The 17,158-nt window shown below is 41.9% G+C and overlaps 1 protein-coding gene across 1 annotated transcript in view; it reads right to left on the minus strand.

Moving 5' to 3' along the window:
• The window catches only part of naaladl1 (N-acetylated alpha-linked acidic dipeptidase like 1), a 43,476-nt gene that overhangs the window by 6,435 nt on the left and 19,883 nt on the right, over window positions 1-17,158 (minus strand). The window contains exons 8-14 of the mRNA XM_034170973.1: window positions 4,434-4,519; window positions 4,225-4,344; window positions 4,066-4,151; window positions 3,890-3,953; window positions 1,542-1,609; window positions 1,361-1,452; window positions 410-503 (exon numbers count right to left, since the gene is read on the minus strand). Of these exons, the coding sequence (XP_034026864.1) occupies window positions 410-503; window positions 1,361-1,452; window positions 1,542-1,609; window positions 3,890-3,953; window positions 4,066-4,151; window positions 4,225-4,344; window positions 4,434-4,519 (610 nt within the window). The remainder of the gene's footprint in view (window positions 1-409; window positions 504-1,360; window positions 1,453-1,541; window positions 1,610-3,889; window positions 3,954-4,065; window positions 4,152-4,224; window positions 4,345-4,433; window positions 4,520-17,158) is intronic.

Here is a 17,158-nt window from a genome sequence, read left to right on the forward strand (position 1 = left end):
ATTTCTTTCTTCCACGGCTTACAGTCACTGTGATACAACTTTTAACTTTGTGTTATGTCTGCCAAATCGCTCTTTTGTGCGTGCCGCTCTCATTCTGCATTATGCAAAAAAAAAAAAAAAAACGTTGCATGGCTCATTATTCATCCTTCATTATTTGGTGGGACCATGGCTTAACACCAGTACATCTGTAATGCCTTGCCACATTCTGCCACACTACCTGACCTTTGTTAGGAGTGCCTAACAAAGGTTAGTTGACTGCAGACTGACTTTGATACAGTTGACTGCATTAAAAATTGAAGACTTGTGGTGCATATTGGTACCACCTTTAATGACCTGCAGCTTTATTTGAAATTTCCCTGAGTAGAATCATGCAGTTAACAGATAACACAATTAGATACATCTTACATACCCTGTCATACGTGTATGCAATGTCCATGGCAGTGATTCCCAGGTAATGGACAAAGGCAGCATAATCACTACCTGCTCCTGTCAGGTATCCCACACTGTGAAATGCAAACACAATGCATTAATATGATGTACATTTCACAGAACTGAATGAGGCTGAAACAATGAAAATTACAGTGTTAAAAATGGAAGTTTAATTGGGAAAAAAAGTATTCTGAAAATATGTGGTGTTAATTCATCATGCATGGCATCAATTTCAGTTTATTTAATTTATATAGCGCCAAATCACAACAAAGTCGCCTCAAGGTGCTTCACACGAGTTAGGTCTAACCTTACCAACCAATGTTGAATCATTGTTTTTCAGCTTTGGAGATGCCTAAACATGTACCTTGTTAGATGCAGCAAGTGAATAGATAAAGATAAAAAAAAATGGTCAGTTTCTCTCATTTTCACAGCCCGAGTCTAATGGCCACCAAGACCACCACTACTTGAGGTTTTTTGTTATTAAAAAATCAGGTTGGATCCTTACTTTTAAATTTATTTGGCAAAACAGCTGTTCAGGCAGTCCCATAATGCTGCGGTAATGCACATTTAACTCCACCACTGAATCCATGGTCTGTAATGTGACACTCTACAGATGCACTGTGACTGGGCTCTTTGTCAAAGAAGTCACTTTGTCTGCTGATGTTGCCTTTTGCTTTTGTCTGGTCAAATTGTTTGGGATCTTGCCCAGGATTCCAACATGAAGCCAAAAGTCCAATTGTGTCAATTTTTTTTACATCTGTAGCTTACGATTGGTGAGGCTTTTAGGTTCAGCTCAAAGACAAACCAACAACCAGATTTTGGAGTTAAAATAAAAACCTTCAGAAATCTTCTGTCAGGTGGCAACACCACCTCTTTGACTCATATCCAGGAACACGTGTCCTCACAGAAATGTGTCCGTGTGAGTTATTACTTAGGTATGGTTCCGTGAGTCGGACTGGTTCTGTTTGAATGTTTGATCCAGTTGTCATACACAGACATGGAGTTCAGTCCGGGTGCTGGGACCTGTAAAGGCAAAGGAAGGTTCGTGGTACCACTGTGACAACATCGTACTGTTCATGTTGGAGACTGCAGATCTGACCTTCTGACCTCACCTGTTTAGCTGCTGTGAAGATAACGTTCTGTACTGATGGCATTCCTGAAGCTCTCAGTGTGGCGTTGGCTGATGGGATAGGAGCATTTTGTGTTATGCTAATTTATAATTTTTGACTAAAGCCCCTTTCACACTGGGGCCAATGTAGAATTGCGTATTGCGGCGTACCGTCTACGCTGAGTTAACCAGCTCAAGACCGACTTTAAGCAACTCTACGCCAAGTTTTTGCTTCCTATGCAGCAGTATGCTGAGGTCTATGTGAGGAGGATGTAAGAAATTAAACAGGTTTATTTTTTCAGCGTAGAGCACTGGACGCAGAAAGTACACAGTGTTTAAGCAAGTCTACACAACACACTGCAACTGTTTGTAAATCTACACAAGACTGAGCTAGTGCACCTCCACTCCTCATGGACCGATCGCCAGCTGGAGGACATGTCCACGGTCCCCCGATCACTTTTCACGGTGGGTAGTGCACGGCCGCCAGAAGCAGCTTCACTTTGCTTCATTTTTTTTTTTTTTTTTACCTCCTCCAGTCTGTCATGATTGTGGCACGTTAAAAAGTCCATTAACTCCTGCTTACGGATGATCGCCAGCAGGAGAACATGCCCAGCATCCACCGTTCACTTCTCACGACGGGTCGCACATGCGGCTGCCAGAAGCAGCTTTGCTTTGCTTTGCATCATTTTTCACCTCCTCCAGTCTGTCACGATTGTGGCACGTTAAAGTCCATTAACTCCTTCTTACGGTCCGATCGCCAGCGAGAGGACATTTCCACATCCAGGTTAACTGCCCATCTCCACTTCCCATGCACGCAACGTGTGCACGGTTGCCGACCCAGCACTCAGAAATTATTTCCACAACTTTGTTTCTCTCTTCTCTCTCTCTCCCTGCATGCAACGTGAGTCCGTTCATGTGACGTTTTGATAACAGAGCGCATTCCCTCTCTCTCTCTCTTTCTCTCTCTCTCTCATGCTCAAACAAGAAGCGTGATGTTTAAGTATGGCAATATTTTCCTTTTTTTTTTTTCTTTTTTTTGGGGGGAGGGGCACACAACAGACTCTAAACGTTGTGATCTGATGTTACGAGCCATGACGAGACAGCAGTGTGTCCCACTGTACATCGGAAAACGTGAGTGCCATTTGCTTTCATGAACCATTTTGAGAACGGAGCGCACTTCTACAGAAGCAGAAAATAGCAGCCATGGCTACATAAGTGGCAGCAATGCAAGTCTAAGCAAGACTTGGAATGCAAACACACGCAATCACACACCAGTCTACACAGGGACTACGCCAAATGTGTGCAATTTTCCAGTGTACTCCACACGCATTGCAACGCAACTGTATGCAAGCCTGGTATGAAAGGGGCTTAAGAAACAACTCTTGCTTATCTTTAGTGAATACAGCCTACAGTGGCACCCATGTCAACACCAGAATATTGTTGATGTTCTCTGGTTGCTTGTGTTTTTAATGTTATACATGTATATATGTATATAATGTAACATCATTCCTGTATATGTTCATGTATGACTTTGAAACATGAAGGATAAAACAGATTAAGTTGAAACTATTTAAAAAATTACCCCACCGCCATAGGGGTAAGGTCTTTCCCAATTTATCATTATGACCATCAATTATATGTATAATGAACACAGAGGTGCTGAGTATTCCAAATGATTTCATACACTTTTCTAAGGCTGACATGTGGTGCCACTGTGAGATCAAGTAAGTTTTACAATAAATGGAAGAATGGGCACTCAGAGAATGCAACGTGTATAACCGCAGTTCATGTAAAATTTACCCAAATGTTTATTTCTTTTATTATGGTTCAGTGTAACCTTGATATTTGATCCATTTTGTCCAAAAGTGAACCACTTTATCCTCGACTAACACACAAGTCTTACATAGTTTATTCTGTTATTCTATAATGGCTGCAAACTAGTTAAATTACACAGTTATGACCTTGAGATTGAACTTTCACAGTCACACAAAATCAAGGGACCAACACAAAAGTGATGTATGTGTCTTCATAGTAGTGTACGTATAACTCCAACTATATGTGTGTCTTTACCAGCTCCTTGAAATGGTCATTTTAAATCCACTGTACGTGACCATTGGCCCAAGTGTTTGGTCTCAACATTCATTGAATAGCAAACAACTATTGAAATGGATCATTCCTGGTAAGTTAAAAGACTGTTGTGTTCATGTGTCCCGTGTAAAAACATGAGGCCCAACTCTTGGACTTGTTCTGTTTGGGGGTTTTTTGGATCTTCAACTGCAAATTGGACAGAGGGTTCATGTAAACTTGATTTTTGTGAACAGATGCTATGCTCTCTGTTGTTGAGTTTCTTACCAAATACAGATATGTCCACATTGATGTAAGCAACAGTCCGCTCACTGAGCTTGGCATAGTATTGCTGAAGGAAAGACGAGATACAAGTTGCATTTTTCCTTACAATCCTTACAAAAAGTAATTTAGAGTCTTGCTTCCTGATGTGTGCAATTACTGGTGAGCTAATTGAAAATCACCTCGGTGTATTCTGCAGACCCAATAAGGCCAAACTCCTCTGCTCCCCAGCTTCCAAAGATAATGGACCTGCGAGGCCTCCATTTGCCTGCCAACAAACAGAAATGTGAGTTTTTATCCACTGATCTTAAAATGAGTCGGCCTGTCACACCTATACTCGCCTTGCTTGACCATCCTGCCCAGGACCCTGGTTATTTCCAGCATAACTGATGTCCCGCTGCTTGGGTCAGTGGCACCGTGGACCCAACTGTCCCTGTGGTTTCCATAGATCACATACCTGTCTGTGGACAAACAGTAGATAGAAAAGAGGAGTCGCACACTGATCATTAAAAACAGGTTTTAATTTGGTGGGTGTGTCTACTGCTCTCACCTGGCTCCACGCTCCCTCTAATTACTCCCATCACATTGGAGGAGTTTGTCACCGTTTTGTAGTTATAAACGTCCAGTTTCACATCACTGCAAAGGAGTTTAAAGTTTAGAGGTTTGCAGGTTGGAGGAAATGTGCTACATCCACTTACCTATTTTCTTATTATGAGGACACAGGAGCCTATCCCAATTGACGTGGTCAGGTCACAAGTGCATTACAGGGGAAACACACAGAGAGGAAGCCTTCCACTGTCACATTCACACGTGTGATCAATCTCCGATTCAATACTTAACCTGCCTGTCTTTGGACAGTGATAACCTGCCCTGCACATTTTCATGGTCTTCATGATTGATGACTCAAATCGGCTGTCTGCTCGCTCTTTAATTAGCTGCGAGTAGAGCAGGTAAGAGGGTAAAGGACAGGTGATGTCTGGGACCAGCATTAGTAACCACTGATCCAACCCACACAGAAACAATGACAACATTAAAACCTTCACACAAAGTACTTCAACCACTGAATGTGACCTTTCCTCACCATGAGGTTATGATGCTAACTACTGCACCACCACAACAAATAAATGCTGATATATATATATATATATATATATATATATATATATATATATATACGGCTGAGTGGATCCTTGTTATTTGATTGGTTCTTTGTATGTCACATGACTTGGATTATTCGTCCCATTCATGTTGCATTGCATTTAGAGTGCAATTTGGTTCCATACGTTTGGTACCATTGCACTCTGCACACACACACACACACACGCACACACACACAAAACAAATCCACTGCGCTGTAAGCCATCTGGAGGCTGTTAATAGGATGTTTGAATGAAAAACTGGACTAATTTCTGATGGGATTTTTTTTTTTTTTTTGGCTGCACTGAGGAAGTACACAGTCTTCTTTTTTTTTTGTAGCATAAGCGCTGTCCCAGTTGCGTGAGCGCACGTGCACCATGCACACCTGGGACAATGATACAAGCGGGACTATGATTTGATTGAGCTAACTGAAGGTGCTAGTTCTTGTAACACACACACACAAAATCCACATCACTGTAAGCCATCTGGATGCATGAACTGTTCAGATGAAAAGCTGATGTGATTTTTGGCTGCACTGAGGAACTACACAAAGTCTTTTTTTTAATGGAAGCATGAAGTTAGTGCACAGTGTCACAATTTGACTCCTATTTAAAGTTTGTGTTGGACTTTAGCAGTGGTGGAACACCAAAATGTAAGTCCCTTTTCTGTTGTTTATAAATTAATAAAATATCAATTAACAAGGATCTATTTTGGGGGGGTGATGGTCTAGTCGTTAAGCGTTGGGCTTGAGACCAGACGATCCTTAGTTCAAATCCCAGCCTGACTGGAAAATCACTACAGGCCCTTGGGCAATGTCCTTAATCCCCTAGTTGCTCCCGGTGTGTAGTGGGCACCTTGCATGCCAGTAGCCTGACATCAGGGTAAATGTGAGGCACTGATGTGTGAAGCGCTTTGATCGTCTGATGCAGATGGAAAAGCGCTATATAAATGCATTTCATTTACCATTTAATGCACATTTCTTGTACATTAGCTTTGCAATGTCCATCATCAAGGCGCTGGGTCAGAGCCTGAAGGTCATGACGCTGAACTTGAAGGAACCTGTGTTTCGTTATGACCAGTTATACATAGGCTGCTAGTGAGCAGGAAATCAAAGAAATCTTCATGTAAAAAAAGTATCCTGAGGTTCTGCAAAATTAACCAATGAAATATTTAAACTCTAACTTATTAATTATTGGCTTGGTACCTCTGCTTGTCTAACCTTCATGCTTTTATTGGCTACCCACATTAATTAAGAACCTCTTCTTCTACAACCCCTGGCAAAAATTATGGAATCACCGGCCTCGAAGGATGTTCATTCAGTTGTTTAATTTTGTAGAAAAAAAAGCAGATCACAGACATGACACAAAACTAAAGTCATTTCAAATGGCAACTTTCTGGCTTTAAGAAACACTATAAGAAATCAGGAAAAAAAAAATTGTGGCAGTCAGTAACGGTTACTTTTTTAGACCAAGCAGAGGGAAAAAAATATGGACTCACTCAATTCTGAGGAAAAAATGATGGAATCACCCTGTAAATTTTCATCCCCAAAACTAACACCTGCATCAAATCAGATCTGCTCGTTAGTCTGCATCTAAAAAGGAGTGATCACACCTTGGAGAGCTGTTGCACCAAGTGGACTGACATGAATCATGGCTCCAACACGAGAGATGTCAATTGAAACAAAGGAGAGGATTATCAAACTCTTAAAAGAGGGTAAATCATCACGCAATGTTGCAAAAGATGTTGGTTGTTCACAGTCAGCTGTTTCTAAACTCTGGACCAAATACAAACAATATGGGAAGGTTGTTAAAGGCAAACATACAGGTAGACCAAGGAAGACATCAAAGCGTCAAGACAGAAAACCTAAAGCAATATGTCTCAAAAATTGAAAATGCACAACAAAACAAATGAGGAACGAATGGGAGGAAACTGGAGTCAATGTCTGTGACCAAACTGTAAGAAATCGCCTAAAGGAATGGGATTTACATACAGAAAAGCTAAACGAAAGCTATCATTAACATCTAAACAGAAAAAACAAGGTTACAATGGGCTAAGGAAAAGCAATCGTGGACTGTGGATGACTGGATGAAAGTCATATTCAGTGATGAATCTCGAATCTGCATTGGGCAAGGTGATGATGCTGGAACTTTTGTTTGGTGCCGTTCCAATGAGATTTATAAAGATGACTGCCTGAACATGTAAAACTCAGCCCTACTAAAACTCAGATCCAGCCCTAACTCAGCCACATGGGGTGTGCAGCCAGTACATTCAAGCCCGGATAAATGAGGAGGGTTGCATCAGGAAGGGCGTCCGGCGTAAAACAAGCCAACCAAACTATGCAGACTCAGAATCAAATTCCCATACCGGATCGGTCGCGGCCCGGGTTAACAACGTCCGCCACCGGTGCTATTGCCCAACAGGGTGCCGGTGGAAATTGGGCTACTGCTGGGCGAAGACGACGAAGAAGAGGAGGAAAACATTGCCACGAACAGCGGGAGAAGAAGAAAACTAGAAGGGTGGAAATTAGAGTGGGGACTTTGAATGTTGGTAGTATGACTGGTAAAGGGAGAGAGCTGGCTGATATGATGGAGAGGAGAAAGGTAGACATATTGTGTGTGCAAGAGACCAAGTGGAAGGGAAGTAAGAGCAGGAGCATCGGCGGTGGGTACAAGTTGTTGTACCATGGTGAGGACAGGAAGAGAAATGGTGTTGGGGTCATTTTAAAGGAAGAGTATGTTAAAAGTGTGTTGGAGGTTAAGCGAGTGTCTGACAGGGTGATGAGTGTGAAGTTGGAAATTGAAGGGGTGATGATGAATATCATCAGTGCATATGCCCCACAGGTTGGTTGTGAGATGAAGGAGAAAGAAGATTTCTGGAGTGTGTTAGATGAGGTGGTGGAGAGTGTGCCCAAGCATGAAAGAGTGGTGATAGGAGCAGACTTCAATGGGCATGTTGGTGAAGGGAACAGAGGTGATGAGGAAGTAATGGGTAGATATGGTATCAAGGATAGGAATGGGAAAGGACAGATGGTAGTTGATTTTGCAAAAAGGATGGAAATGGCTGTGGTGAATACCTACTTTAAGAAAAGAAAGGAGCACAGGGTAACATATAAGAGTGGAGGAAGGTGCACACAGGTGGACTACATTCTTTATAGGAGATGCAAGCTAAAAGAAATCACAGACTGTAAGGTGGTAGCAGGAGAGAGTGTCACTAGACAGCACAGGATGGTTGTTTGTAGGATGACTTTAGAGGTAAAGAAGAAGAAGAGAGTGAGAGCTCAACAAAGGATCAGATGGTGGAAGCTGAAGGAGGAAGACTGATGTGTGAAATTTAGCGAGCAGGTGAGAGAAGCACTAGTTGGAGGGGAAGCAATTTTGGACAACTGGAAAAGTACCGCAGATGTGGTGAGGGAGACAGCTAGGGCAGTACTGGGTATGACATCTGGACAGTGGAAGGAAGACAAGGAGACTTGGTGGTGGAATGAAGAGGTCCAGGAAAGCATAAGGAGAAAGAGGTTGGCGAAAAAGTTTTGGGATAGTCAGAGAGATGAAGAAAGTAGACAGGAGTACAAGGAGATGCAGCGTAAGGCGAAAAGAGAAGTGGCAAAAGCAAAGGAAAAGGCATATTGCGAGCTGTACAAGAAGTTGAATAGTAAGGAAGGAGAAAAGGACTTGTACCGATTGGCCAGACAAAGGGACAGAGCTGGAAAGGATGTGCAGCAGGTTAGGGTGGTAAAAGATGCACATGGTAATGTGCTGACAAGTGAGGAGTGTGTGCTGAGAAGGTGGAGGGAATATTTTGCAGAGTTGATGAATAAAGAAAATGAGCGAGAGAAAAGGCTGGATGATTTGGTGAGAGTAAATCAGGAAGTACAAGAGATTAGCAAGGAAGAAGTGAGGGCTGCTATGAAGAGGATGAAGAGTGGAAAGGCAGTCGGTCCAGATGACATTCCAGTGGAGGCATGGAAATGTCTAGGAGAGATGGCAGTAGAGTTTCTAACCAGATTGTTTAATAAAATCTTGGAAAGTGAGAGCATGCCTGAGGAGTGGAGATGAAGTGTGCTCCCAGACTACCAATAACCAGCAAAATTCTATTTAAGCATAAAAATTCAAAAAGAAAAAATAATATAGCACCTTCAACTGCACCACAGACTAAAACAGTTAAATGTGGTCTATTAAACATTAGGTCTGTCTCTTCTAAGTCCCTGTTGGTAAATGATATAATAATTGATCAACATATTGATTTATTCTGCCTAACAGAAACCTGGTTACAGCAGGATGAATATGTTAGTTTAAATGAGTCAACACCCCCGAGTCACACTAACTGCCAGAATGCTCGTAGCACGGGCCGGGGCGGAGGATTAGCAGCAATCTTCCATTCCAGCTTATTAATTAATCAAAAACCCAGACAGAGCTTTAATTCATTTGAAAGCTTGTCTCTTAGTCTTGTCCATCCAAATTGGAAGTCCCAAAAAACAGTTTTATTTGTTATTATCTATTGTCCACCTGGTCATTACTGTGAGTTTCTCTGTGAATTTTCAGACCTTTTGTCTGACTTAGTGCTTAGCTCAGATAAGATAATTATAGTGGGCGATTTTAACATCCACACAGATGCTGAGAATGACAGCCTCAACACTGCATTTAATCTATTATTAGACTCTATTGGCTTTGCTCAAAAAGTAAATGAGTCCACCCACCACTTTAATCATATCTTAGATGTTGTTCTGACTTATGGTATGGAAATAGAAGACTTAACAGTATTCCCTGAAAACTCCCTTCTGTCTGATCATTTCTTAATAACATTTACATTTACTCTGATGGACTACCCAGCAGTGGGGAATAAGTTTCATTACACTAGAAGTCTTTCAGAAAGCGCTGTAACTAGGTTTAAGGATATGATTCCTTCTTTATGTTCTCTAATGCCATATACCAACACAGTGCAGAGTAGCTACCTAAACTCTGTAAGGGAGATAGAGTATCTCGTCAATAGTTTTACATCCTCATTGAAGACAACTTTGGATGCTGTAGCTCCTCTGAAAAAGAGAGCTTTAAATCAGAAGTGTCTGACTCCGTGGTATAACTCACAAACTCGTAGCTTAAAGCAGATAACCCGTAAGTTGGAGAGGAAATGGCGTCTCACTAATTTAGAAGATCTTCACTTAGCCTGGAAAAAGAGTCTGTTGCTCTATAAAAAAGCCCTCCGTAAAGCTAGGACATCTTTCTACTCATCACTAATTGAAGAAAATAAGAACAACCCCAGGTTTCTTTTCAGCACTGTAGCCAGGCTGACAAAGAGTCAGAGCTCTATTGAGCTGAGTATTCCATTAACTTTAACTAGTAATGACTTCATGACTTTCTTTGCTAACAAAATTTTAACTATTAGAGAAAAAATTACTCATAACCATCCCAAAGACGTATCGTTATCTTTGGCTGCTTTCAGTGATGCCGGTATTTGGTTACTGTGAGAAATCTTGGAGTCATTTTTGAGCAGGATATGTCATTCAAAGCGCATATTAAACAAATATGTAGGACTGCTTTTTTGCATTTACGCAATATCTCTAAAATCAGAAAGGTCTTGTCTCAGAGTGATGCTGAAAAACTAATTCATGCATTTATTTCCTCTAGGCTGGACTATTGTAATTCATTATTATCAGGTTGTCCTAAAAGTTCCCTAAAAAGCCTTCAGTTAATTCAAAATGCTGCAGCTAGAGTACTGACAGGGACTAGAAGGAGAGAGCATATCTCACCCATATTGGCCTCTCTTCATTGGCTTCCTGTTAATTCTAGAATAGAATTTAAAATTCTTCTTCTTACTTATAAGGTTTTGAATAATCAGGTCCCATCTTATCTTAGGGACCTCGTAGTACCATATCACCCCAATAGAGCGCTTCGCTCTCAGACTGCAGGCTTACTTGTAGTTCCTAGGGTTTGTAAGAGTAGAATGGGAGGCAGAGCCTTCAGCTTTCAGGCTCCTCTCCTGTGGAACCAGCTCCCAATTCAGATCAGGGAGACAGACACCCTCTCTACTTTTAAGATTAGGCTTAAAACTTTCCTTTTTGCTAAAGCTTATAGTTAGGGCTGGATCAGGTGACCCTGAACCATCCCTTAGTTATGCTGCTATAGACGTAGACTGCTGGGGGGTTCCCATGATGCACTGTTTCTTTCTCTTTTTGCTCTGTATGCACCACTCTGCATTTAATCATTAGTGATCGATCTCTGCTCCCCTCCACAGCATGTCTTTTTCCTGGTTCTCTCCCTCAGCCCCAACCAGTCCCAGCAGAAGACTGCCCCTCCATGAGCCTGGTTCTGCTGGAGGTTTCTTCCTGTTAAAAGGGAGTTTTTCCTTCCCACTGTAGCCAAGTGCTTGCTGACAGGGGGTCGTTTTGACCGTTGGGGTTTTACATAATTATTGTATGGCCTTGCCTTACAATATAAAGCGCCTTGGGGCAACTGTTTGTTGTGATTTGGCGCTATATAAAAAAATTGATTGATTGATTGATTGGTTCCTATTTTCAAGAACAAGGGTGATGTGCAGAGCTGCAGTAACTACAGAGGCATAAAGATGATCAGCCACAGCATGAAGTTATGGGAAAGAGTAGTAGAAGCTAGGTTTAGAAAACAGGTGAAGATCTGTGAGCAGCAATATGGTTTCATGCCAAGAAAGAGCACTACAGATGCAATGTTTGCTCTGAGAATACTGTTGGAAAAGTACAGAGAAGGACAGAAAGAGTTACATTGTGTGTTTGTGGACTTAGAAAAAGCTTATGATAGGGTGCCAAGAGAAGAGTTGTGGTATTGTATGAGTAAGTCTGGAGTGGCAGAGAAGTATGTTAGGGTAGTGCAGGACATGTACAAGAATAGTGTGACAGCGGTGAGATGCGCAGTCGGAATGACAGACTCATTCAAGGTGGAGGTGGGATTACACCAAGGATCAGCTCTGAGTCCTTTCTTGTTTGCAGTGGTGATGGACAGGTTGACGGATGAGATCAGACAGGAGTCCCCATGGACTATGATGTTTGCAGATGACATTGTGATCTGTAGTGAGAGTAGAGAGCACGTTGAGTCTAGTCTGGAGAAGTGGAGATATGCTTTCAATCAATTCAATCAATTTTTTTATATAGCGCCAAATCACAACAAACAGTTGCCCCAAGCCGCTTTATATTGTAAGGCTAGGCCATACAATAATTATGTAAAACCCCAACGGTCAAAACGACCCCCTGTCAGCAAGCACTTGGCTACAGTGGGAAGGAAAAACTCCCTTTTAACAGGAAGAAACCTCCAGCAGAACCAGGCTCAGGGAGGGGCAGTCTTCTGCTGGGACTGGTTGGGGCTGAGGGAGAGAACCAGGAAAAAGACATGCTGTGGAGGGGAGCAGAGATCGATCACTAATGATTAAATGCAGAGTGGTGCATACAGAGCAAAAAGAGAAAGAAACAGTGCATCATGGGAACCCCCCAGCAGTCTACGTCTATAGCAGCATAACTAAGGGATGGTTCAGGGTCACGTGATCCAGCCCTAACTATAAGCTTTAGCAAAAAGGAAAGTTTTAAGCCTAATCTTAAAAGTAGAGAGGGTGTCTGTCTCCCTGATCTGAATTGGGAGCTGCTTCCACAGGAGAGGAGCCTGAAAGCTGAAGGCTCTGCCTCCCATTCTACTCTTACAAACCCTAGGAACTACAAGTAAGCCTGCAGTCTGAGAGCGAAGCGCTCTATTGGGGTGATATGGTACTACGAGGTCCCTAAGATAAGATGGGACCTGATTATTCAAAACCTTATAAGTAAGAAGAAGAATTTTAAATTCTATTCTAGAATTAACAGGAAGCCAATGAAGAGAGGCCAATATGGGTGAGATATGCTCTCTCCTTCTAGTCCCCGTCAGTACTCTAGCTGCAGCATTTTGAATCAACTGAAGGCTTTTTAGGGAACTTTTAGGACAACCTGATAATAATGAATTACAATAGTCCAGCCTAGAGGAAATAAATGCATGAATTAGTTTTTCAGCATCACTCTGAGACAAGACCTTTCTGATTTTAGAGATATTGCGTAAATGCAAAAAAGCAGTCCTACATATTTGTTTAATATGCGCTTTGAATGACATATCCTGATCAAAAATGACTCCAAGATTTCTCACAGTATTACTAGAGGTCAGGGTAATGCCATCCAGAGTAAGGATCTGGTTAGACACCATGTTTCTAAGATTTGTGGGACCAAGTACAATAACTTCAGTTTTATCTGAGTTTAAAAGCAGGAAATTAGAGGTCATCCATGTCTTTATGTCTGTAAGACAATCCTGCAGTTTAGCTAATTGGTGTGTGTCCTCTGGCTTCATGGATAGATAAAGCTGGGTATCATCTGCGTAACAATGAAAATTTAAGCAATACCGTCTAATAATACTGCCTAAGGGAAGCATGTATAAAGTGAATAAAATTGGTCCTAGCACAGAACCTTGTGGAACTCCATAATTAACTTTAGTCTGTGAAGAAGATTCCCCATTTACATGAACAAATTGTAATCTATTAGACAAATATGATTCAAACCACCGCAGCGCAGTGCCTTTAATACCTATGGCATGCTCTAATCTCTGTAATAAAATTTTATGGTCAACAGTATCAAAAGCAGCACTGAGGTCTAACAGAACAAGCACAGAGATGAGTCCACTGTCCGAGGCCATAAGAAGATCATTTGTAACCTTCACTAATGCTGTTTCTGTACTATGATGAATTCTAAAACCTGACTGAAACTCTTCAAATAGACCATTCCTCTGCAGATGATCAGTTAGCTGTTTTACAACTACCCTTTCAAGCATTTGTGAGAGAAAAGGAAGGTTGGAGATTGGCCTATAATTAGCTAAGATAGCTGGGTCAAGTGATGGCTTTTTAAGTAATGGTTTAATTACTGCCACCTTAAAAGCCTGTGGCACATAGCCAACTAACAAAGATAGATTGATCATATTTAAGATCGAAGCATTAAATAATGGTAGGGCTTCCTTGAGCAGCCTGGTAGGAATGGGGTCTAATAAACATGTTGATGGTTTGGATGAAGTAACTAATGAAAATAACTCAGACAGAACAATCGGAGAGAAAGAGTCTAACCAAATACCGGCATCACTGAAAGCAGCCAAAGATAACGATACGTCTTTGGGATGGTTATGAGTAATTTTTTCTCTAATAGTTAAAATTTTGTTAGCAAAGAAAGTCATGAAGTCATTACTAGTTAAAGTTAATGGAATACTCAGCTCAATAGAGCTCTGACTCTTTGTCAGCCTGGCTACAGTGCTGAAAAGAAACCTGGGGTTGTTCTTATTTTCTTCAATTAGTGATGAGTAGAAAGATGTCCTAGCTTTACGGAGGGCTTTTTTATAGAGCAACAGACTCTTTTTCCAGGCTAAGGGAAGATCTTCTAAATTAGTGAGACGCCATTTCCTCTCCAACTTACGGGTTATCTGCTTTAAGCTACGAGTTTGTGAGTTATACCACGGAGTCAGACACTTCTGATTTAAAGCTCTCTTTTTCAGAGGAGCTACAGCATCCAAAGTTGTCTTCAATGAGGATGTAAAACTATTGACGAGATACTCTATCTCCCTTACAGAGTTTAGGTAGCTACTCTGCACTGTGTTGGTATATGGCATTAGAGAACATAAAGAAGGAATCATATCCTTAAACCTAGTTACAGCGCTTTCTGAAAGACTTCTAGTGTAATGAAACTTATTCCCCACTGCTGGGTAGTCCATCAGAGTAAATGTAAATGTTATTAAGAAATGATCAGACAGAAGGGAGTTTTCAGGGAATACTGTTAAGTCTTCTATTTCCATACCATAAGTCAGAACAAGATCTAAGATATGATTAAAGTGGTGGGTGGACTCATTTACTTTTTGAGCAAAGCCAATAGAGTCTAATAATAGATTAAATGCAGTGTTGAGGCTGTCATTCTCAGCATCTGTGTGGATGTTAAAATCGCCCACTATAAGTATCTTATCTGAGCTAAGCACTAAGTCAGACAAAAGGTCTGAAAATTCACAGAGAAACTCACAGTAACGACCAGGTGGACGATAGATAATAACAAATAAAACTGGTTTTTGGGACTTCCAATTTGGATGGACAAGACTAAGAGACAAGCTTTCAAATGAATTAAAGCTTTGTCTGGGTTTTTGATTAATTAATAAGCTGGAATGGAAGATTGCTGCTAATCCTCCGCCCCGGCCCGTGCTACGAGCATTCTGACAGTTAGTGTGACTCGGGGGTGTTGACTCATTTAAACTAACATATTCATCCTGCTGTAACCAGGTTTCTGTTAGGCAGAATAAATCAATATGTTGATCAATTATTATATCATTTACCAACAGGGACTTAGAAGAGAGAGACCTAATGTTTAATAGACCACATTTAACTGTTTTAGTCTGTGGTGCAGTTGAAGGTGCTATATTATTTTTTCTTTTTGAATTTGTATGCTTAAATAGATTTTTGCTGGTTATTGGTAGTCTGGGAGCAGGCACCGTCTCTACGGGGATGGGGTAATGAGGGGATGGCAGGGGGAGAGAAGCTGCAGAGAGGTGTGTAAGACTACAACTCTGCTTCCTGGTCCCAACCCTGGATAGTCACGGTTTGGAGGATTTAAGAAAATTGGCCAGATTTCTAGAAATGAGAGCTGCTCCATCCAAAGTGGGATGGATGCCGTCTCTCCTAACAAGACCAGGTTTTCCCCAGAAGCTTTGCCAATTATCTATGAAGCCCACCTCATTTTTTGGACACCACTCAGACAGCCAGCAATTCAAGGAGAACATGCGGCTAAACATGTCACTCCCGGTCCGATTGGGGAGGGGCCCAGAGAAAACTACAGAGTCCGACATTGTTTTTGCAAAGTTACACACCGATTTAATGTTAATTTTAGTGACCTCCGATTGGCGTAACCGGGTGTCATTACTGCCGACGTGAATTACAATCTTACCAAATTTACGCTTAGCCTTAGCCAGCAGTTTCAAATTTCCTTCAATGTCGCCTGCTCTGGCCCCCGGAAGACAATTGACTATGGTTGCTGGTGTCGCTAACTTCACATTTCTCAAAACAGAGTCGCCAATAACCAGAGTTTGATCCTCGGCGGGTGTGTCGTCGAGTGGGGAAAAACGGTTAGAGATGTGAACGGGTTGGCGGTGTACACGGGGCTTCTGTTTAGGGCTACGCTTCCTCCTCACAGTCACCCAGTCAGCCTGCTTTCCCGGCTGCTCGGGATCTGCCAGGGGGGAACTAACGGCGGCTAAGCTACCTTGGTCTGCACCGACTACAGGGGCCTGGCTAGCTGTAGAATTTTCCACGGTGCGGAGCCGAGTCTCCAATTCGCCCAGCCTGGCCTCCAAAGCTACGAATAAGCTACACTTATTACAAGTACCGTTACTGCTAAAGGAGGCCGAGGAATAACTAAACATTTCACACCCAGAGCAGAAAAGTGTGGGAGAGACAGGAGAAGCCGCCATGCTAAATCGGCTAAGAGCTAGTAGCTACGCTAAGCTAGCGGATTCCTAAAAACACGCAAAGTGAATAATGTGTAAATAATTTAGAGGTGATTCAGCAGAAGGAGTGCTTTAGTTAAGGCACGTAAAGATTACACTGGGAAACAAATCGTAATCTAGATAACTAGATCAATCTAACTGCGCAGATTAAACAGCTAACAGATACAGAAAAACACCGCTGTGCTCCGGAACAGGAAGTGATACAATACCGCAGTGAGAGCCAACCACCAGTAGAGGCAAGCAAGAGAAGGGGAATGAAAGTCAGTAGAGAAGGAGAGAAGGGGAATGAAAGTCAGTAGAAGCAAGACTGAGTACATGTGTGTGAATGAGAGGGAGCCCAGTGGAATAGTGCAGTTACAAGGAGTAGAAGTGGTGAAAGTAGATGAGTTTAAATATTTGGGGTGAACTGTTCAAAGTAATGGAGAGTGCGGTAGAGAGGTGAAGAAGAGAGTGCAGGCAGGGTGGAGTGGGTGGAGAAAGGTGACAGGAGTGATTTGTGACCGAAGAATATCAGCAAGGGTGAAGGGGAAAGTTTACAAGACAGTAGTGAGACCAGCTATGTTGTATGGTTTAGAGACAGTGGCACTAACAAAAAGACAGGAGGCAGAGCTGGAGGTGGCAGAGCTGAAGATGTTGA

The sequence above is a fragment of the Thalassophryne amazonica genome, chromosome 5 (assembly GCF_902500255.1).
Source record: "Thalassophryne amazonica chromosome 5, fThaAma1.1, whole genome shotgun sequence".
Classification (NCBI taxonomy): Eukaryota; Metazoa; Chordata; class Actinopteri; order Batrachoidiformes; family Batrachoididae; genus Thalassophryne; species Thalassophryne amazonica.